This window comes from Tachyglossus aculeatus, chromosome 2 (assembly GCF_015852505.1).
Source record: "Tachyglossus aculeatus isolate mTacAcu1 chromosome 2, mTacAcu1.pri, whole genome shotgun sequence".
NCBI classification, from domain to species: Eukaryota; Metazoa; Chordata; class Mammalia; order Monotremata; family Tachyglossidae; genus Tachyglossus; species Tachyglossus aculeatus.
The window spans coordinates 33,195,843-33,218,927 of NC_052067.1; the positions used below are offsets into that span (position 1 = coordinate 33,195,843).

Genomic DNA, 23,085 nt, shown 5'->3' on the forward strand with positions numbered 1-23,085 from the left:
ACTCTAGTGCTGGGAAGGTTTGGGCATCTTTTTTAAATTTTTTTTTTTGCTTGGAGTGGTGAGGTGCCTGAGGACAGAACACTAAATTACTGTTAAATTTCTTGCCATGAAAACCATTCCATTGTTCCATTTTATCTGTTTCCCCTCTTTGATGAATTGTAATTGTTGACCCTTTCCCCTGTGTCTATCCTCCATCCACCTCTCCCAATCCCCCACCTTGTGGCATGGCTTAGTGGGTAGAGCATGGGCTTGGGAGTCAGAGCATAATGGATTCTAACCCTGGCTCCACCCTATATCTGCTGTGTGACGTTGGGTAAGTCACTTCACTTCTCTGTGCCTCAGTTACCTATCTGTCCAATGGGGATTGAGACTGTGAGTTCCATGTGGGACAGGGACTGTGTCCAACCTGATTTGCTTGTATCCATCCTAGTGCTTAGTAAAGTGCCTGGCACATAATAAGCGCTTAACAAATAGCATTATTATTATTACTGAGGTCAGGGAGTATGCCTGAACTACTGTCCTTCTGTTCTCTCCAGCACCTAACGAATGACTGCTGAGTCTTGACTGTTGACTGTGCCCATGCATGTCTGTCTGTTTCCGAAAATCCCATCTCCCAACGAGATCCTTTGTCTCCCTCTCCCCAATCTTGGTTTCTTCATCTTTCCCCACCTTGCTGTTTACCCCAGTGCAATCAATCAATTATTGGTATTTATTGAGAACTTACTGTATGCAGAGGCCTGGACAAAGCACTTTGGGAGAATACAGTATAACAGAGCTGGAAGATATGTTCCCTATCCACAAGGAACTTCCGATCTAGTTGTGAAGAGCGGAAGGTTCAAGTGGCATTTTGTGGAACAGGGACAAGAAGGTATTGTTTATAGGCCTGTTCCAAATGCCCTTTGCGTTAGCAGCATCCTGCCAGTACATACTCTCAGGAAAAAAGAAGGGGGCGGGGGGGAGCTAATTCTTGGTAGTGGACTTACTGCTAGGCTACACAGAAAAAAGGCCTGCAAAAAGACTCTTCTCAAAAGGGTTGAAATCTTGAGGACAAATCATATTGTCGGCAAAAGCAGGCTCCAGGCATCTTTGTTCAGTGGCTAGTGTGCATTAATCAACTCACTGTAAATTTTATCCATCTTGCCAAATGAGAGAGGTCATATTTTCCCTTGGATGAAATACTTTTAGCCAGTTCCTCCAGTGCATTGAACACAAACAAGCCTATTTCCTCCCAACAAGATAGATGGAAGACAGCATCCTATTTTGTCCATTTTTCTTGTTGACATATTTTTTCCCCCACTGTGCCTCTATGAGTAAAATCCATGACTTCCTCTCTTTTTCAGTATTGAACTCTCATTATCCAGGGCATGATGATCGAGTTTTAAAGTAGTCACTTGATACAATCTGTGACAGTTAACTTTGCATCCCCATCAGATAGTTTTCCTCAAATAGCCTTATAGCCAAATGATCTTAACATCTTCCCTTTTTGATCTTGGGTTGGGTGTTCGCAATCAAAGTGAAATGGAGAATTGAGCAATTGCATGATGATTCTGATCAGTGTAAAGAGCAGATCTGGATAGACCTGGGAGGAAGACGAGAGGAAGGAGGAGGAGGAGATTTAATTGTTGCACAGGGCAGTTTGTGAGCAGCAGTAGCTTTAATGCCTTGCCTAGATGGTGAACTGTATTTGGGCAAGGACTGTGTTTTAGTCCATTTTCTGTGTATACCCACTTCTTTTTCTTGCAGAACTCTGCGTTAAGGAGAACTCCCACTATAGTCTTCACTATTTTCAGTTCTACGCACACCGTATTTCTGTCATCGCATTGTGTTGAAGCCGGGTAGCCTCTCATTATCTGAAGAACATTCTCTAATTTTAGCCAACACAAAAAGTGAAAATATGTACCCTGAAAATAATAATAATAATAATTATGGTGCTTGTTAAGCGCTCACTATTTGCCAAGCACTGTTCTTAGCGCTAGGATAGATACAAGTTAGGTTGGACACAGTCCTTGTCCCACAAAGGCTCACACTCTTAATCCCCATTTTATAGGTGAGGTAACTAAGGCCAAGAGAACTGAAGTGACTTATCCAAGGTCACACAGCAGACATGTGGCAGAGCCGGGATTAGAAGCCATGACCTTCTGGCTCCCAAACCCGTGCTCTAGCCACTAAGCCACACAAGCATCTAGCACAGTGGTACACACATTACAGATGCTCAGTAATAATGATGATTATTCTGATCTCCCACTATCAGATGTTTTGTGGTTGAATAACCTAGATTCTAGCTATTCAGGGGGCAGCAGCCACACTAGTGTCAACAATATTGAGCACTCAGCTCACTGCGTTGTTCAGTCACCTGAAGAAGACGAGGCCATCTGCTTGCTTACTTGTTGGGCATTCTTGTAAAAGGGATTTGGTCAAGTTTGCTGTGCTCTGACCTTTTTAGTTCTCTACCCTGAGCCTGTCAGTTGTGTGGTACTTCCATTTCCTTCCCTGAGAGGTGAGAGAGATTGTGTGCTAGTAAACTGGGGACTACACTTTCATCCATTCAATCGTATTTATTGAGTGCTTACTGTGTGCAGAGCACTGTACTAAGCGCTTGGGAAGTCGGCAACGTATAGAGTCCCCTCGTCCCCCTCTCCATCCCCCCATCTTACCTCCTTCCCTTCCCCACAGCACCTGTATATATGTATATATGTTTGTACATATTTATTACTCTATTTATTTATTTATTTTACTTGTACCTATCTATTCTATTTATTTTATTTTGTTAGTATGTTTGGCTTTGTTCTCTGTCTCCCCCTTCTAGACTGTGAGCCCACTGTTGGGTAGGGACTGTCTCTATATGTTGCCAGCTTGTACTTCCCAAGTGCTTAGTACAGTGCTCTGCACACAGTAAGCGCTCAATAAATACGATTGATTGATTGATAGAGACGGTCCCTACTACACATCACCCAAGAGGTCTTAGCACTGCTGCAGATAGATGATTGCTTTCGCCTGCTGTTTCCCCTGGCAGGTATAGATACAGTCTTGACTCTGCTCTTCCCTTTACTTGCCCTTTGATTATTTGACCATTGGAGTAGCTTTCAACAGTAATAATAATAATTGTCGTATTTGTAGGTTCGTCCTCTAGACTGTAAGTTCACTGTGGTCTGGAAACCTGTCTACCAACTCTGTTATATTGTACTCGTCCAAGTGTGTAGTACAATGCTCTGCACACAGTAAGAGTTCAGTAAATACCATTGATAATGATGATTTGTTAAGCACTTGCAATGTGTTCAGCACATTACTGCATGCTGGCATAGACACAAGGTAATCAGTGTGGTTCAGGCACAATCACTTAAAGGAAAAAGGGTATAAATAAATATATAAATATAGATAGTTATGTGTATATATACATATATTAAAATTATATACTCTGTGTGTGTGCATGTATATATTTTGCTTGTGTGTTTGTGTTCTTTGCTGTGTCCCCCAACAGCATTATCGCCAACCTCACCCGTGAAGGAAATTACTTAGTGGGAATGACATCTTTCTCGGGATTCTCATTGCGATTGTCAGAACCCACTGGCCAGCACAGTGAGAAAAATGAAGGAAAGCTTTTGAGTGAGTAAGTTAGTCATAATGGAGTGCATGGCAAAGCAGCACAAATTATTGTTAGGCCAGAGGACTGTTCTGGCTTTTGTAATTTTGGGAAAATGCACAATTGCAGTTGACAGTGATATCTTTTTCTTAGGCCTGGAGTCAACACTTTCTGAATACTAAAGCTCAGAGCAGTAAAGCTGTTGTTTGTTTACTATTTCTGGGCCTCTCTGGAATCCTTTAGAAAGGTTTAGATGAGAGGATGAAGAAGATTTCATTTCTTTCTGGGCTGTAATATGACGTTATAAGGAAAATCCCGTACTTTCCTCCATGGGTGTGGAGATGTCTGAGGGTTTTAGGGTGGAGTTTCTGTTCTTTCATTATCATGACCTATTCAAAAATAAGGACATCTTTATTGATATGGGGTGTTTCCAAAACTCTGCTCATTCCCTATGATCTTTAGGCTCATGCTCCCCAACAAGTAGCTCATCTTTTGGCCGCAGATCCATAGGTAGAGCAGTGAGAAAAAGTTAGCAATGAGAAAATGAAGAGGTGAGAGAGCAAGAAAGGGAGAACTGATGTCTCATTTTTCCAGTTGAAAATTCAGCAAATCTATTTTTTCAGGAATTTCAGGAAATTGAACCAGAGATAGAATAGCACTGCCAAGTGACTTTTATTTTGGCCAACTAGTTTTAAACTGTTTATTTTACATTTGTTTACTGTTAAGCAAGCCTAGAAACAGAAAGAATTCAAAAAAATAAGGAGTAATGTCAAACTTCTGCAGCACAGCCTCCAGCATACTGGCTGGTGCTTTGGAGTTGGGTTTTTATGGCGATTATTAGTTTTCAAGTTTTTCGGTCTTGAAAAGAATGTTTTCAAAATTGAATATACTAATGACAAAAAATACAGTTCATTCACACATTTGTATAAACAGACTCCCATCTTCAAAGTTTCCTAGATACATTACAATTAATTAATTTTGTTCATTCTCGTACAACTGGAAAATTGGGCAGAAGAAAAAAGTCTACATTACCCAGGGGACGCAGACAGGTGAAAGCCAGTCTGACCCCCATAATTTAGTATTTCATTTATGCTCTCAGGACCACTACCTAAAAGCTGAATCTGAAAAATTTATGATATATTCTAAGTGATGTTACATACTCGGATGTTATGCAACTAGTTTAAAGTTATGTTTTCGTATTTGCCCCCTTTTGCATTTTCCTTTCTGCCTAAAAACAAAAACAAAAAAACCTTAGTCTGTGGATTTCGAAATGCATTTTTTGTAAAGAATTTCATGTTTTGGGGGGGAAGCTTCTCATCCCAGCAGCCACAGTCTCAGGGCTGGAGTTCAATTGTTCGTCATGTTTGTTGACAGACTGGGGCAGAGGAAGGAAAGAAACCCCCTAACCAATGTACTCCTCTTACTGGAATCTGGGAAGTGAAGAATTCGCAGAACAATCATGGTTTCTGTTCTTCGAGGTATTTTTTTTCCAGTTAGAAGGGCATATGAAAAACATGACAGGTTTAAAAAAGTTCAGGCTGTGGAAATTAGTTGACATGACTTTAAGTTGGGGGGGAGTTCAAGGTCTAGTGCTTAATAACTTTCAGACTTTCCTTCAGATAATAATTCTTATTTATCCAAGAAAATGGCATCAGCAGTGCAACGGATTAAACCTCTCCAAGTGCATTCGGTTGCTTTTGATAATATAGCCTGATGATTGGGAAATGCCAGGGAAAGCCATGTTAGTACAGTAGCCTTGTAAACTCTCATTATCAGAGGAAGCATGCATCTGTTTTCCTCCGCACAGCCTAGATACCATAATTGGAAGAACTCTTTTGTGAAACAGTTGACTTGTTTCCAGGGTCAAGGGATTCTGAGGGAATCAGCATTGTTTATTAGCTGCCTTGTCTTGGGTATTTTTATCCACACGATTTCTACCAAGTCCCAGGACCCTCTTTACATGCTAAAATGTTTCTCTTTCAGCCTGACTGCCCAGGAGTGTCCAATATTAGTCGCTGTGGTACTCAGGTTGACTCCAGGATGTTTGAATCTCACTTTGGAATTATTCTTGTTATTCTCAGCGTGGCTCAATGGAAAGAGCGCGGGCTTTGGAGTCAGAGGTCAGGGGTTCAAATCCCGGCTCCGCCAACTGTCAGCTGTGTGACTTTGGGCAAGTCACTTAACTTCTCTGTGCCTCAGTTACCTTATCTGTAAAATGGGGATTAAGACTGTGAGCCCCATGTGGGACAACCTGATCCCCTTGTAACCTCCCCAGCACTTAGAACAGTGCTTTGCACATAGTAAGCGCTTAATAAATGCCATTATTATTATTATTATTCTTTAGAGCAGATTCTTTCTATGTGTTCTTTAGCATGGCTCAGTGGAAAGAGCACAGACTTGGGAGTCAGAGGACATGGGTTTTAATCCTGGCTCCGCCTTGTCTGCCGTGTGACCTTGGGCACGCCACTTAACTTCTCTGAGTCTCAGTTATCTCATTTGTAAAATGGGGATTAAGACTGTGAGCCCCACGTGGGACAATCTCATTACCTTGTATCCACCCCAGCACTTAGAACAGTGGTTGGCACATAGTAAGCGCTTAACAAATACCATAATTATTAATTATTATTATTATAAGAGCAGTAGCTAAAGTGCCTGATGTAAAATATCTTTCAGAATGCCACCAGAGCTTTGTAATCTGGGTAAAAAGTTGGACAATAAGGGAAGGAGAGGGAGAGAGGACACATACGCACGCGCACACACACACACACACACACACACACACACACAGAATATATATGAATGTTTAGGGATCAAGGAAGAGGAGCGTATTTCAGATGAGGTTGCCAATGCAATGCATAATTGGTACCCTGGGCAATTTCATTTGACTGTGAAGAAACTCAGTTAAGAAACTTAGAGAACCTGTGTTGGAAAGACCCAATTCTCTCTAAAGCCTCAGTGAGGGGGAACCCTGTGCGAGGGGAGGATTTGCAGAAAAAGAGGCATAATTTTCAGTTTGAGACCTTCAGTTTGTTTGGATGAGACTATTGATCGGTGTGTTTCCTCCTCAGCGGAGCTGCCCCGGTCTTCGGCTGCAAGGCTCTCCTCTTGGCGTGACCTTCCCGCACAGCTCCAGGAGCTCTACCAGCAGGGCTTCACTTTGGCAGCGCTCCACCCCTTTGTGCAGCCCACCAGTGAGAGAGAGAAGACCCCGCAGGAGCAGATCTTCCGGGCCGTTCTGATCAAGAAAACCGAAAGGTAAAAGCACCAAGGGGAATGGGTTGGAGATAGGGAATGCAGGGAGTGTTCTGCTGCCTGCTGTCCTGGATCATTTACTGGGCAGGGTTGATGTAAGTAAATGGGGTCTTGGGGGGCTTCCGTCCCTCTACATCTAGCAGGGTCACAGAGGGAGCTCCATGTTCTGAAAGGGCAGTAATGAGAAACTGAAGGCCGACAGCTCCCATGGAAAGACCACTTGGATCCCTTCCTTCAGGCAGTTTATTGGAGCAAATTCAGAAAAATGTTTACTTTGAAGAGGCATGCCCCGAAAAAGATGTAGCCAAGAGATAATGGTATTAATCTGAAAAATGTCACAGAAACATGCATTCTTTTGTTATTTTAGGATATGCACAAACTCAGTGATCCTCCCCAAACTATAAAAGTGCTTTTCCTTTTCCAGCCCAAGTTCTAATCAGAGTCTGTGTCACCACCCCCGCACTAGATTATTTTTTAATAGAGCCTGGAGACGACTCAGTTGACTAAGATGGACAGTTTTCTTTTTATGTTGTAATTGATGAATTGGGACAAAATTAGTTATTTTAGTCTCAAAAAGGGCTAGACTAGGGATTTTTAAAAAAATCCAGGGTTCAGGCATGACAGTTGTTTGTCATTCTTATGCAAGGGATTAAAACGTAAGCCTAGGAAAAGGAAACATTTGTGTCTCTGTCCAGATAAGTTCAGCCATAGTAGCATTAACCACAGTAACACTTTGAACTGTCCAGTAATTGGCCTAACAACCTTGTGAGGTAGGTAAGAGGCACTTCTATTATCCAAATTGTAGCTGGGGAAGAGTAGGATTTAATGACAGCAGGCAGATTTTTGGTCACAAACAACATGTGTTGGAGTGGAATCATGGGTGGGATCAAAAACCACAAGAGACTGTCAACATTATTAAAGCCCCAAGTGATCCTTTTGCTGAAGGAAGAGGAATGTTAATAAACCCTGTGGCAGATGGACCCATTTGTGAGTTTATGAATATTGGTTTATTTCTGTTGCATAACAGAGAAATCCTTTTGTTCAATAACCTTGGCTATTTTGGCTGCCCTGTACTGTAGATGTTTTAAGATCCGTGGGTGCCTGGCTCCTCCTACCACCATGACCCCAATCCTTTCATTGGTTCTATGCCAGGCAGTCAAATTTTACATGATTTCATACTGGATTAACCTGAAGCTAACATGTCTAGCACCCTTGTGGTTTATGCTGTGCATCTGCAACAAATGCGAGAGGAAACCACATCATTGCCTTGCCCCAGACCAGTCTAGAAACCCATACATCTTGATTGATAGAGATCATTTTAGCCTTTTCCCCAAAGTCATCCCTGATTCTTAACCCCTCTTCACTTTTATGGGCCATCTCTAGCATCCCCCTCTCCATCCCCCCCATTTTACCTCCTTCCCTTCCCCACAGCACCTGTATATATGTATATATGTTTGTACATATTTATTACTCTATTTATTTATTTATTTTACTTGTACATATCTATTCTATTTATTTTATTTTGTTAGTATATTTGGTTTTGTTCTCTGTCTCCCCCTTTTAGACTGTGAGCCCAGTGTTGGGTAGGGACTGTCTCTATATGTTGCCAACTTGTACTTCCCAAGCGCTTAGTACAGTGCTCTGCACACAGTCAGTGCTCAATAAATATGATTGATTGATTGATTGATCTAGGCAGACTAGGAGGAGGAAGAAATTAGAGGGCAGGGCATCAGTTGTCAGTCACTCTACCAGACCAGTCAGAAAGAAGCAGCATGGCCTAGCAGAAAGAACACAGGCCTGGGGGTCAGAGGCCTGAGTTCTAATCCCAGCTCTGCCACATGTCTGCTCTGTGACCTTGGGTAAGTCACTTAACTTCTCTGGGCCTCATTTACCTCATCTGTAAAATGGGGATTAAGAGTGTGTGTCCCACATGGGACAAGGACTGTGTCCAAACTGAGTAGCTGATATCTACCCCAGTGTTTAGTACAGTGCCAGGCACATAGCAGCATGGCTCATTGGAAAGTGCCCTGGGCTTGGGAATCAGAGGTCATGGGTTCTAATTCTGGCTCTGCCACTTGTCAGCTGTGTGACTTTGGCAAGTCACTTAACTTCTCTGGGTCTCAGTTACCTTGTCTGTAAAATGGGGATTAAGACTGTGAGCCCCATATGGGACAACCTGATTACCTTGTCTACGCCCAGCGCTTAGAACAGTGCTTGGCACATAGTAAGCGCTTAACAAATGCCATTATTATTATTATTATTATTATTATTATTATTATTAAATACCATTAAAAAAAGTTTGCAAAAGAAATTTGTACCACAACGCTCTGAGGATTTCCATAAATCCAATTTAATCTGATAAGTCTATCTCAAGGTGAACAAAGTTGAATTATTTGAAAAAACAGCAATATGATACTAGTTATCCCCTTTCCTAAGCAGTGAAGGCTAAGCATATGGAATTCATTAACAGAAGTTGTGTGAGCTGAAAATATGAGTAAAGAGAAATATTCAGGAATAACTAGGCCATAATCAGTTACTAGATCGAAAGTTAGGGGCTTTAGAGGAGATATCAGGGAGGTTAGGAAATTTGAGAAATGTTAAATATCTAGGATCATGATGGTGATTTGAAAATCTCCTGTTGTAAACAAAGAACAAGTTTTAGATAAGACACAAAGATTTCTGGATAGAGAACCTGCATGAAGGAATTCATTTACCCAGTGCCACCAGCACTGTCTCTTTCCTGTCAGTCATGCTCTTTCTGTTGCAAAAACCTTAATATTTATGCCATAAATATGCACACCTGAACTTTGTATAGGAGTAACTCTAGGGTTACTGGGCTCCATCCTGCCAATACCTGACTCATTCCTTGAACATATAGGGGAAGCAGCATGGCCTAGAGGATAGAGTATGGGCCTGGGAAGGACCTGGGTTCTAATCCCGGCTCTACCACTTGTCTGCTGTGTGACCTGGGGCAAGACACTTCACTTCCCTGTGTTTCAGTTACCTCATCTGTAAAATGGGGATTAAGACTCTGAGCCCCATGTGGGACATGGACAGTACCTAGCCTGATTACCTTGTATCTACCCCAGCGCTTAGAACAGTGCCTGGTACATAGTAAGTGCTTGACAAATATCACACACACAAAAGTAAAATCCATAAATTTACTACTTTATTGCTACAGGATTATTTTCCCTCCTGGGGAAGATGCTCAGGTTTACTAACCAGCATCCATTTATGTTTCCAGTGCAGTGATATTCAGTACTGACTAAAAGACTTTGATTGTGTCTTACATGCCTTACTAAGCCAAGGGAATATTTTCTGCCCAGGGCAATCCGGTTAATTTTTGGTCAGAAAAATACAAAGGAGGAAACACAATTTGAAGAAGTAGTAAGTCTTTCATCTGCTGTGTAACCAAGGTAGGAAATTCCCTGGGAGCAGGGTAGGTCTCCGAAGGCATTCCAAGGGTATTCCAAGATGATGAAAGGCACTGCAAGATAATAACTTTATATAAAAGGGGAGATAAAATGTTTTTTCTCGATTTGAATGTTAACCTGCCCGGAGGCAGTACGGTGAACTAGACGTCCCTTCCAAGATTCTGTAGTTTTTTAACAAATGACTCAGAGAAGGCCACCTCGTGGATCTCTTTAAGCTGAACAGTTGGCAACCATGGCCCTGTTGTGGGTGGGGATATTAGACTTGAAAAATCACTACCTGGAATTATGAGAAATGGCCCAGAGCCCACTGTTGGGTAGGGACTGTCTCTATATGTTGCCAATTTGTACTTCCCAAGCGCCTAGTACAGTGCTCTGCACATAGTAAGCGCTCAATAAATACGATTGATGATGATGATCCTATGTTAGCAGTTGAAAAGTGAAGGGCATTCTCTCATCATAAATGGAAATGAAACCATGTGTTGTACATCACCAGAAAAGCAGAACAACCTGAAGGGCTCCTCCAGAAAATGTTCTTTATCTGTAGGAAGCTCATGGAGTAAAAAAGGAAAGCTTTTATGTGATTAATCTTTAATAGAGACAATTTAAGTCATATTTTTCTTGCAGTCTGCCAAAAGTTTGACAGTTATAGACTCTGTTTAATAAAACTAGTCCTCAGAAGGAAGTAAATGCTTGGTAATCAGATTTGCTGTGTAGGCTATGGCTAATGGCATTTAATGTTAAAGTTTTTAGTTTAATTTCTGTCCAACTGCAAATCTAAGTTCCCTGAGAAGAAGCATCCACCTTGGCATTCATAAAGCAGTGTGATATGGCTCACTGCTACTTGTACAGAGAAGTGGGTAGAAAGCTTTCTGATTTCCATGAGGACAGGGCCTATCTCTTTTCTCTCCCATGGAGAGGCCAGACCATAGAAATGGAAAAAAATGGGATTATTCCCACAAGTGCCATGCTCGCATGTATATGTAGCTGGACATGGGTAGAAGCCCATGTCTGGCTCAGATGTCCACAGGGCTGACGCTGTTCGGGAGTGGGATTTCAGGGTCAGTGGGGTCAGCAGACATATGAGGAGTCTTCAAATTGGAGGCAATAGTGGAAGAGTGTGAGGATCCCTCTGACCCCAGACTCTGTCGTACTAAGGAGCACCTTAGTTGGCAGCCCTCATTACCATTTTGATTCTCCTATTTCATTAGTAGTATGTTATGCATCTCGAAAGGATGGGGATCTTTCTTAGCAATTCTGGGATTCCTGGTGCCAAAGATGCAATAGAAAATTATTGGACTCTGGGAAGTGATTGTTTCTTGGATGCGGGACCTTTGGGGGCCAAATATAATTTCTCATCTCATTATTAAGATACCCCCTAAAAACTCAATAGAATGAATTTCTCTGCTCTTATGGGTTTGGTTCTTAGGTGGGAACTGGAGAATCTCCAGTAAGAGGGATTGGGATTCTTAAACACCATACGGGTCCACTGGAGAGCTTCTTGTGATAGAACACAGAAAGTTTGGAGGAAACTTCATTCATTTTGTTTCTGTCTGCCCAGCTAGTTTATTCCTTAAGGTCAGTAATCATGACTACCCCGCCCTAATCTGTAAAGTCATTGTGGACAGGGATCATATCAACCAACTCAATTGTATTTTACTCTCCCAAGTGTTTAGAGCAGTGCACTTTATCCAGTAAGCTCTCAATAAATATGATTAGTTGATCATGGGGTCCAGTTTCCCATAGATGTACATGTCCTAAACTGGCATTCATTCCAGAGCCTCTGGAAAAGTTATCTGAAAGTTCTTCAGGATACTGTGGACAGTAATGGTAAACACTTCTTAACTGTTGTTTAATCTTTGTCAAAATAATAAAAATCTTAGCTCCTCAACATAAACTAAATGAGTTGTAGTATATAAATAAATATCATTGGTAGTATAATTATGAGTCTTTGAAGGGGTCTGCAAAAAACAAAAAAACTTGTTTTGATGACTGCAGTAGTGGTTTTCCTACGTTAATGAAGAATTTTTCCGGTTTAGGAAAAGTCCCTTTTAGCAGGCTAATTCCTTCTGAATACCTCTTCACACTCTCAAACTTTCTCCATTAGTCTCTTGCAGTCATTTTTATGCAGTTAGTTTTTTTTTTTAGAGAAATGTTGAAAGACTTTCAAATCCCCAATCTTTAGCCAGTGGAGAGACCATAACTTTGTGTGTTTGAGCATCTTGCAATGATGCATTAGATTATTGCTATATCAAACAATTACAGCTCTCTCTGTCTCTGCATTTAGGTATTATGGGGTGGCAGTAACCTGGAATATATTTCAGGCATGTCCCACAGTACAGTTGTAATATATTTCTTGAAAATATGGATGAATCCTGAGCGACTGTATCATGGACATGTCCTCCTATGAACTTCCAGAACCTGTGGAAAAACATGAAATTATTTTACATGTAATATTTGGTAACATTAATTACCACTGAACTATTATTTATTCTCTGTTTAAGTAATTCAAATGATATCATCCCAACATTTAATAAGGAGCTCTAATAAGGAGTCATTAATCTTTACAGGAAACTGCAAAAGTAAAACCTTGCTTTGCTGTTTGTGCTTTTTCAATTTTAATGAAGACTTTGCCCAGTATGGGTTGAACTGCAGCCTTCTCTTCATAAAGCCCTTATAATAGGCTAAGTCCTTCTGAACACCTTGGGCACTTTTTTGAACTCCCCACTCCGTTAGAGTCTTCCTCAATCATTTTTAAAAGTTCACCGGATGTCTTGAAAATTGGTACAAGCTGTTTAAATCTCAAATTTTAGCTGGTGGTAGAATTCAGATTTCATCCTTAGGGACCACCAGGACAACCTCCCCTTCCACCGTCGGGAAATGGTGATTTCTTCGCTTCTGAAAGCAGTAAAGAATTGGGGTGAGGTAGAGGAGCCACATTTGGCAATTTTCTGTTGCGTTGTGATTGTTGGCTGTTTCCAGGTACAGCAGAGAAAATCTGGCTTTCAGTGTATGTTCTGGGAGAAGTTGGAGAAGTGGGATCAGGTGGAAACTGTCTTCCCTGCAGTAATCGGACATAACATTATGGGGATATGGGTTCTGGCCTATATCAGCAAGCAGGGCAGGCTGAATTTCTGAATTTTATAAATCAGTTTTTAAATTTGGCTTTAAGTTTTCAAGTGTGAGTATGTGCACGGACACTAGTTCTGCCACAGCTCATTTTTTCAGAACATATTTTGGCTGGAACATTGCAAGGGAATTAGGAATTGCTCTTTTGACAGCACCAACCTGCTTGGAAGCATTGTAACACATTCCAAAAGAAATGGTTGATGTAGGTTGGGGTGGTGTACTTTTGTGCTTGCACATGGCTTTGGGCCTAGGGAGAGCCACCACTGCCAAATCCTGCCAGTGCTTCCTCTAAAAAATGTTCTGATCTCTCCTCCTTCCTCTCCATCCACATAACCTCTCTTCTGGTTCAAATTCTCATCTCTCATTTATTATTAAAGTATTAGATTTTCCGAGGCTTTTTTTCTGGAGATTGAGATTGGAACCACATTGCTATAAAGCCACAAAAGAGGATCAAAATGAGCCAGCCAGCATTTATGAAATGTTACTGAAGTCCAGGGTGCAGTTAAAAGTTTTGTGTAGGTCCAGCATCCATGACTGAACCAGACAAGAAAATGATCAAAATTGGGATTTAATAACACAAATAGGCAACGATTACAACAAAAATACCCAAATCTGGGATTGCAGATTTTAAATTAATATTAACTATTTAAATATTTTAAAAGTTTAATATTTAAACACACCGAGGTTTAAGACGGTCCAAGGCAAGCTGGGTATTTGAAGAAACAGAAGCCATGCTGTGCTTGTATGAAGGCTTTGCTTGGGGACAAGGCTGGGAAAATATGGTTTAGATTAAAGTTACCCTCAAATTAAGAGAGTAATCAAATTAATCCTCTCTAGCTTTCTTTTTACACCAGGCAAAATTGAGGAACAGAGCAATAAATTTATCACATGAAGACTCTTCTGGCTGGGCCTCAGGGGAACAGGCACGGAGAACCTCACAGACAAAGGGAAAGTACCAACCCAACTTGGCCTTCCCTTCACTCTGTCCTTAGGAAGAGAAGCAGCGTGGCTTGGTGGAAAAAGCCCGACCTTTGGAGTCAGAGGTCGTGGGTTCGAATCCCGGCTCCACCACAAGTCTGCTGTGTGACCTTGGGCAAGTCACTTAACTTCTCTGAGCCTCAGTTACCTCATCTGTAAAAATGGGGATTAAGACTGTGAGCCCTACGTGGGACAACTTGATCACATTGTATCCCCCCCCAGCACTTAGAACAGTGCTTTGCACGTAGTAAGCGCTTAACAAATGCCATGATTATTATTATTATTATTATGATGATGATGATGATGATGATGAGAAGCCCCCCCCCACACCCTGCTTGACCCCCTTTACCCCCACTTCCACAATGCTTTCTCACTATTGGTGGTACAGCCCGTCTCCTTCCAGAATATTCCAAAAGATTGTTGGTTGGGGGATGGAGTGGGGCTCTGGGCCTCTGCCAGGCCTGGGATCCTACTGGTCTAACCGTGGATATGATAGCTTATATCAGCCTCCTCATTCATCTCCCTGCCTCTAGCCTGTTCCTCTTTCAATTATTTATTCCGATTCTCCTATGAATAATTATGTCTGTCTTCCCCATTAGAGTGTGAGCTCCTTAAGACCAGAGAATGTGTCTTCAGTTTCTATTGCAGCATGGCGGCTCAATGGAAAGAGCACGTGCTTGGGAGTCAGAGGTCATGGGTTCAAATCCCAGCTCTGCCAATTGTCAGTTGTGTGACTTTGGGCAAGTCACTTTACTTCTTTGTGCCTCAGTTACCTCATCTGTAAAATGGGGATTAAGGCTGTGAGCCCCACGTGGGGCAACCTGATCACCTTGTATCCTTCCCAGTACTTAGAACGGTGCTTTGCACATAGTAAGCTCTTAAAAAAGGCCATTATTATTATTATTATTGTTACTTTCCGTAAAGTTTGGTCATACCTTGCACTCAGTGGACCCTCAATAAATACTATTATTACTATCAATCAATCAATCAATTGTATTTATTGAGTGCTTACTGTGTGCAGAGCACTGTACTAAGTGCTTGGGAAGTACAAGTTGGCAACATATAGAGACAGTCCCTACCCAACAGTGGTGCATGAGTTTAACTTAAGCATGCAATTCTAACTTTTATATGAGGCCTGGGAGTATGTTTATGTGTGTGTAAATTCCTGTTGATTCACCCTGCAGTTACTGCGTTAGGTGATTTCATCATCTAATTACTGGTTAAATCCTAATGGATAGTATCTAGTCTGATCTATTTTTCATCACTAATGGAATGAAACCAGGTTGCCAACTGCTGAAAATGATTTTCATGAACAGAACAAATGAAAATTACTGACATTCACGCCTTTACTTAATATGAGGGTTCAGAATTTTTTAAATGGAACAAGACATAATGTTTAATATAGCCAACAGTAGCTTCATTGTATATTCTTAACCCACTTAACCATATTAGCCCCAGGATTATCCCATCCTAATCCCCCCACCATTTCTGAGAGGAACAGAGGGAGCTTCAACAGTGCTTAAATCTTGTTTCAAAAAGTGTTCAAACACTTGACTCAAAAATAAGATCTTGTCACTCTCTGTAATGCCAGTAAAAATCCTCCAGATCCCACTCCCACTCCCTAACTTTCCCCTGTCTAAACTACAGTAGCCACACCAACCTATTCGTGAATGATGGTGCAGAACAGGACTGGACACTTGTAGTATTTGTGCTATATCCGGGAAGTTATCCTACTTCACTGTAACGTTAGCTTCCACCAGTGCCTTTGAGGTAGTCATTCAAATCCTTCCATTTGTCTGTGACTGCACCTGAGAAGTATGCGCTCATAAAAATTGGATGCTTGAATTTTAACAGTTGAATTAATGCTCACTACAGATTGAAAATCTGCTTTAAACTTGAGATTTTGAATCTGTCTTCATGCAACATCCTCTCTCTTTTTGATCCTCCCCCAGCCAAATTGTTATGAACACCATTTGATGAGAACTGTATCTGAGCAGCAGACTGCCAGATGAAAAGAAATTTGAAGTTGTATTATTGAACAATCTAGCAGATGAGTCTGGCATCATGAAGACACTAGGGTGTGCATCTTTTTCAGCTCCTTTATCCCCCTCCCTCTTACAAAACATTATCATCAGCCTCATAATCAAAAACAGTATTTATTTTGCCCCCCTTTTGTGCAGGGTATTATACTAGAAACAGGGGGATTTTACAAAGTAATTAAGGATTGTCAACAACCAGGAAAATGTACAGTGCAGTGGGAAGAAGAAACAAGACTGAAAAATATGAACATGCATTTTGGAGAAAAAATTAAAAGCCAAGGGTATAAAATGTGAGAGAGAATGTGTGAGTGTATGGTTCAGAGTTAGACAAAGGAACAGGTTAATAGCAGAAGTTGGCATGACAAAGGTGGAGTTAATATCGGAAGATTTCAAGGAGGTGGATGTTTAGTAGTTTTGGAGGGGAAGGAAATGGTTTGGAAGCAATGACTTGGATGTGAAAGTCGTGGGAAGGGGTTGGGAGCAAATAACTTGGAGGGAGTCAGAGCAGAGAGTGGCAAGGAGTGTGAATCTGTATTACTCCAAAATCCTATGACATTTCAGCACCAAGTCCAATGTAAAAACAAAGTGTCACCACACCAAGATGGTCGTTTGATGATTGAAAGGAGAAAGCACCGACACTGATATTCTGGGAACAAACAGTTAATGTCTTCTCCTTTTCATTGCAGGCTGGATATTTTGTCTGCTGTTCGAAAAGGGCAAAATTGGGCCAGTTGTAAATTGAATCTTAAGCTTCAAACTGGTGAAAAACATTCTAAAATTATAGTTGAAAGTGGCCTCCTTGAGTGGCTCCTTCTCTTCTAATATCTAATTTTAACAATTACTTTGACTCTTCTGAGGATCAGGGGTCTTGTAAGAAGAGGGTTCATAATTAAACAAAATACACAGGGGGAGTGACATGCCCTACCAAGCTTGATTCTAGAAAATGTTCATGGAGAGAGGCTGAAAGGAAGAGGCTCAGCTCAGAGTGTGCTGATTAGTTGAATCACACTTGGGGGAGAAAATAACACTGGGCTTTGCCATGATTGGCATGTGTGAGTATAGTGGAGAGGTGGTCTCACTGCAACTGTCTCCTAGCAGCCTGGAAGTAGGCTTTCATTTTATTCGTAGGGGGCATTAACTCTGGCCACGCTGGACTGGGAAGACTAGAGTCAAAGCTCCTCCACCCAGAAGGAAGTGAGAGAAAGAAGTGTGGAAGCCTGAAGTGGTCTCGGGCAACTGGGGAACTGCCCCCAACCTGTCTCCATGACTGTCTACCCTTCCCATCCCAGCCTTTCGTTATTCTAGTTCCCCCTTGCTATTTTATCACATCCCCTTTTGTTCAGCATATATTATTAGCTCCGAGAGCAAGCTGCAGCTCCTGTCAAGTTGCCCCCCACTGAGCCGTCCAAAATCATCAGCCTTTGAGTGACTCGTCTGTGCCGGCTCAACAGCCCCAGTTGCATTAATTCATTCCTCCCATTTTTTTCCATCTCCCTTTGGTGTGACACTCTTTTCTGGTGTGTTGAAGTTTCAAAATTCACTGTTAATTATTGTGTTTTCACTTTCCAGTCTAATGTGCCAGAGAGAAGCCACCTTCTCTCAAGTTAAGTGGGTTTTTTAGCCCTTTCCTATAAATGGTTTACCAAGATATTGGTCTTCTTGGGGAAGCTGTTTTTCTCTTTCCTGAATGGGACAGGAAGACAGTCATGAGTGAACATTCAGTCTCTCCATGGTGCTAGAGCAGTCTGAGATTTCTCTCTCTTAGATTTCCTCCCTCACAGCCGAGAAAGAGTTGGCATGTATTATAAAGGCAATTTTATTTTTGGGGACAGTTGTTCAAACTGAGGGTTCAAGTGTCCATCAGAACCTTCAAACTTCATTCCAGATTAAAATTGTGGTGCTGTCCCACCTTCTATGTGACTCAGCCATTGGATCGCAAGCTCTTGGAGGGTGGTGTTGAGTCTTCTGTTGTAGTCTCCTAAGTGTTTAGTACAGTACTTTGCATTTGATAATGCTAAGTGCAGGAGAACTGTGCTCTCCCAACGCCCTCTACCATTTGGGGGGCTTTGCCAGGTAGCAGTTGCAACCGCAGACACTGGCCACCTTTAGGACATCCGGAAGGTTGTGACTATTGTAACTGGGCTCTGAGTCGCTTTGCTGGAGCAGTGAGGAGCCTGAAAACTGCTCTGATCACTTTCCTCGTTTTATATTTTGTTGTTTTTACCATTGAAACCTCTCTTTATGTGTGTCCGTTGATAAACCTCCTCCCGTTTAGTCTTTGACTCTGAGTCTCTTGTGAACCCATTATTCATGTCGGAATAATCATCCTTATACTCTTCCCTCATGCTCTGTACAATGTTCTGAATACATAAAGTACTCAATAAGTAGTATTGCATGAATGAATATGGCTTTGATCTACATCAGAAGACACATGCAGCTTCTCAAGCAATTTCACCTGTCTCACATATATACCACACAGAAATGTCAGGGGAGCCCTCTCCATCCCCCCCTACTCTGTGGGTCTTCCCCCTTTCATTACCAGAAACTGCTAGTGTAATGAATGTGGATCAATTATAGTGGATAGGTGAAAGGGAAGAACAGAGAAAGCAACTTCTCCTGGTTCTCCTCTTATCTCTCCAGCCACTCATTTTCGGTCTCTTTCGTGGGCTCCTCCTCTGCCTCCCACCCCCTGACTGTGGGTGTTCCTGCAGGTTCAGTTCTGGATCCCCTCCTATTCTCCATATACACCAACACTCTTGGAGAAATCATTCACTCACATGGCTTTAACTACCACCTCTATGTGGATGATTCCCAAATTTACATTTGCAGCCCTGATCTCTTGCCCTCTCTGCAATCTCACATTTCCTCCTGCCTTCTAGACATCTGTACTGGGATGACCCTCCCTCACCACCAATTTAATGTGTCTAAAGCAGAACTCCCACTGAAACCCTGACTTTCCCATCACCGTAGACAGCCCCACCATCCTTCCTGTCAGTCAGTCAATCGTATTTATTGAACGCTTACTCTCTGCAGAGAGCACTGTACTAAGTACTTGGGAGAGTACAGTATAACAGAAACATTCCCTATCCTGTCTCACAACCCTATAACCTTGGCATTATCTTTGATTCCCCACTCTCATTCCCCACATACTCGGTCCGTCACTAAATCCTGTCGATTCAACCTTCACAACATCACTTAGATCCTGTTCTTCCCCATCCAAACTATCTCATTAATCCAATCCTGTCTTGATTACTGACTCAACCTGCTTGCTGACCTCACTGCCTCCTGTCTCTCCACACTGCAGTCCATACTTCACTCTGCTGCTTGGATCATTTTTCTACGTAAGTGTTCAGGCTATATTTCTCCACTCCTCAAGAATCTCCAGTGGTTGCCCATTCACCTCTGCATCAGACAGAAACGCTTTACCATTAACTTTAAAGCACTTAATCACCTTGCCCCCTCCTATCTCACCTCGACACTCTCCTATTGCAACCCAACCCACAAACTTCACTCTTCTAATGCCAGCCTTCTCACTACACCTTGATTTCATCTATCTCACTCATGGACTTCTCATCCATGTCCTGCCATTGGCCTGGAACGCCCTCCCTCTTCATATCCGACAGAAAATTACTCTCTCCACCTTCAAAACCTTATTGAAGGCACATCTTCTTCAAGAGGCCTTCCCTGACTGAGCCCTCCTTTCCTTTTCTCCCAGTCCCTTCTGTGTCTCCCTGAATTGCTGCCTTTATACATTCCTCCTCCCAGCCCCACAGCACTTATGTACATAGCTGCAATTTTATTTATATTGATGTCTGTCTCCCTCTCTAGACTGTAAACTCATTATTAGCAGGAAATGTGTCTGTTATATTGTTTTATTGTACTCTCTCAAGTGCTTAGTACAGTGCTCTGCACAAAGCGCTCAATAAATGATTGACTGACAACCTAAAAAGTGACACCCTTGAGGAGAGCAGTAATAAAAGACTCACTTGAAAATAACCAGAAATGGAGCTCATGGGACAGGAAAGCCTTATAAATTTACCTGTTTTGTGAATGCACATTGATCCTTCCTGCCTTGGACCTCCAGAAAAATCTCTAAGCAATCACTGTAATAGAGAGCCTTACTCCTTAGATTTTCTTAAACAATATTTTTATGTGAATTCCTCCAATGGCACTTATCTTTCTGATTTCAGCCAATCCTGTGATAACTAGGTTCACTTTTTCCCTTCACTTTACATCACCTGTTAATATAAAAGCAGATTTGTTTAAGTAACACATCTAACTAGGCATGCAATATTATTAATTACATCTGTACCTATACTTAGTAATTATCTTGTGCCTTTCAGGCTGTGAGAAGGTACAAAAGGACTATGTCATTATGAGAAAATCTAAGGGAAGATCCCTTGGATCCATTTCCCAGTCTTTGAGAGGCTTGAATTTCTTCAATAGCCACCCTGAAAAGGACAGGGACCTTTATTGATCCTTTACATGAATGTTGAAGTATTTATTCTATCCAGCTGCTTATGATTTATCTACGATGAAAGGAGGTCTCACCACCAGTGGTTGACAGGAATTGATAAATGGTTCGAAGAGCTTTGATATCAATGTGGCTTTGGCCTCTGATTTTTCCTAAGTAGTAAATGCCCACATTTGATAGTTGTGCTTGTGCCTTAGAGATGGCTCCCTTATTACCATTCTGTGGGCCAGAAGTGGGACACATTGCTCCTTTGTTTATGGACAGTGGCAGGTTTCACCTAATCTGTCTTTCTAACTGTAGGTAAGGAAGTAGTAGGGGCAAAAAGTTTGTGAAGCTTTTTTTTTTTTTACTTCTTTCTCCAAATCCTTTGCACAACTCAAGCGTGATCTCCCTAAAATCTCACCTGCTCCTCTCCAATCCCCGCCCCCTTACTCTCTCCAACTCCCCCTATATTCCCTTCAGTAACTCAAAATGAGATCTCTCACCTCCTCTCTAAATCTACTCCCTCCATCTTTTGCTTCTGATCCCATCCCTTCATACCTTTTTAAAACACTCTCCCCCTCCCTTCTTCTCTCCTTGACTAACTGTTCACTTTCCAATGGCGCTTTCTCCACTGCTTTCAAACAGGCTAATGTATCTCCACCCTTGACCCCATGCCTTTCTCCAGTTATCGCCCCATCTCCCTCCTACCATTCCACTACAAACTTTTTGAGGGAGTTGTCTACACCCACTGTTTCAAGTTCCTTTCCTCCAATTCCTTCCTTGCCCCTCCAATCTTCCCCTTAATCCCCCCCCCCTTCATTCCATGGCTTCCTCCCCCTTCATTCCATGGAAATAGCTCTCTAATGTAACCAAAGACCTTTTTTGCACCAAATATGATGGTCTTTTCTCTATCCGAATCGTCCCAGACCTCTCAGCTACCTACGATACTGAAGACCACCCCCTTCTCCTGGAAACTTTATCCAACCTTGGCTTCACTGTCACTGTCCTCTCTTGGTTCTCCTTCTGTCTCTCCAACCTCTCCTTCTAAGTTTCCTTTGCTGACTCCCCCTCTGTCTCACACCCTCTGACACTGGGAGTCCCCCAAGACTCAGTTCTGGGTCCCCTTCCATTCTTGATCTACACCCACCCTCTTGGAGAACTCATTTGCTTTATGGCTTCAACTACCATCTCTATGTAGATGATTCCCAAATCTACAGCCCCAACAGCTCTTTCCCTGCAATCTCACATTTCTTCTTGCCTTCAGGGCATCTCTACCTGCATGGATGTCCTGTCTGCTCCTTAAATTAAACATGTCCAAAACTGAACTCCTTTATCTTCCCATCCAAACCCAGTCCATTCCCACAGTCACCACCTTTCCCATCACTGTAGACAATACAGTTATATCCTCCCTATCTCACAAATCCGTAACCTCAACATTGTCCTCTACTTGGCTCTCTGATTCATCATCATCATCATCATCATCAATCGTATTTATTGAGCGCTTACTATGTGCAGAGCACTGTACTAAGCGCTTGGGGAGTACAAATTGGCAACATATAGAGACAGTCCCTACCCAACATTCCACCCACATAGTCAATCTGTCACCAAACCCTGTCAGTTCTACCTTCACAACATTGCTAAAATCCACCATTTCTCTCCATCCAAACTTCTACTTAGCTGATCCAAGCACAAATCCTATTCCATCTTGATTACCGCATCTGCATCCTCACTGACCTCCTGGTCTACTGTCTCTCTCCACTCCAGTCCATACTTCACTCTGCTAAGCGGATCATTATTCTAAAAAAAAATTCAGTCCATGTCTCCCCACTCCTCAGGAACCTCCAGTGACTACCCTTCCACTGCCACATCAAACAGAAACTCCTTGCCATCAGCTTTAAAGCACTCAGTCAGCTCGCCCCATCCAGTCTCTCCTCACCGATCTGCTACTACAGTCCAGTCCGCACTCTTAGCTCCTGTAGAGCCAGCTTACTCGCTATCTCATCTGTCTCTCTGCCAACCACTTTCCCATCTTCTCTCCTTAGCCTAGAACCCCCTCCCGCTGCATATATGCCAAACCATCACTCTCTCCACCTTCAAAGCAGTATTAAGGTCACATTCCCAAGAGGCCTTTCCTGATTAAGCCCTCTTTTCCCTGGTTCCTTCTGCATCAGCTATGCACTTGGATCTGTGACATTTGGGTATTTGAACCTCCCCACCCTC

The 23,085-nt window shown here is 42.2% G+C and overlaps 1 protein-coding gene across 3 annotated transcripts in view; it reads left to right on the forward strand.

Moving 5' to 3' along the window:
• Positions 1-23,085, forward strand: part of RFTN1 (raftlin, lipid raft linker 1) — a 172,620-nt gene that overhangs the window by 69,655 nt on the left and 79,880 nt on the right. For all 3 annotated transcript variants that reach the window (XM_038765466.1, XM_038765460.1, XM_038765453.1), the window contains exon 3: positions 6,649-6,835. In XM_038765466.1, the coding sequence (XP_038621394.1) occupies positions 6,649-6,835 (187 nt within the window). The remainder of the gene's footprint in view (positions 1-6,648; positions 6,836-23,085) is intronic.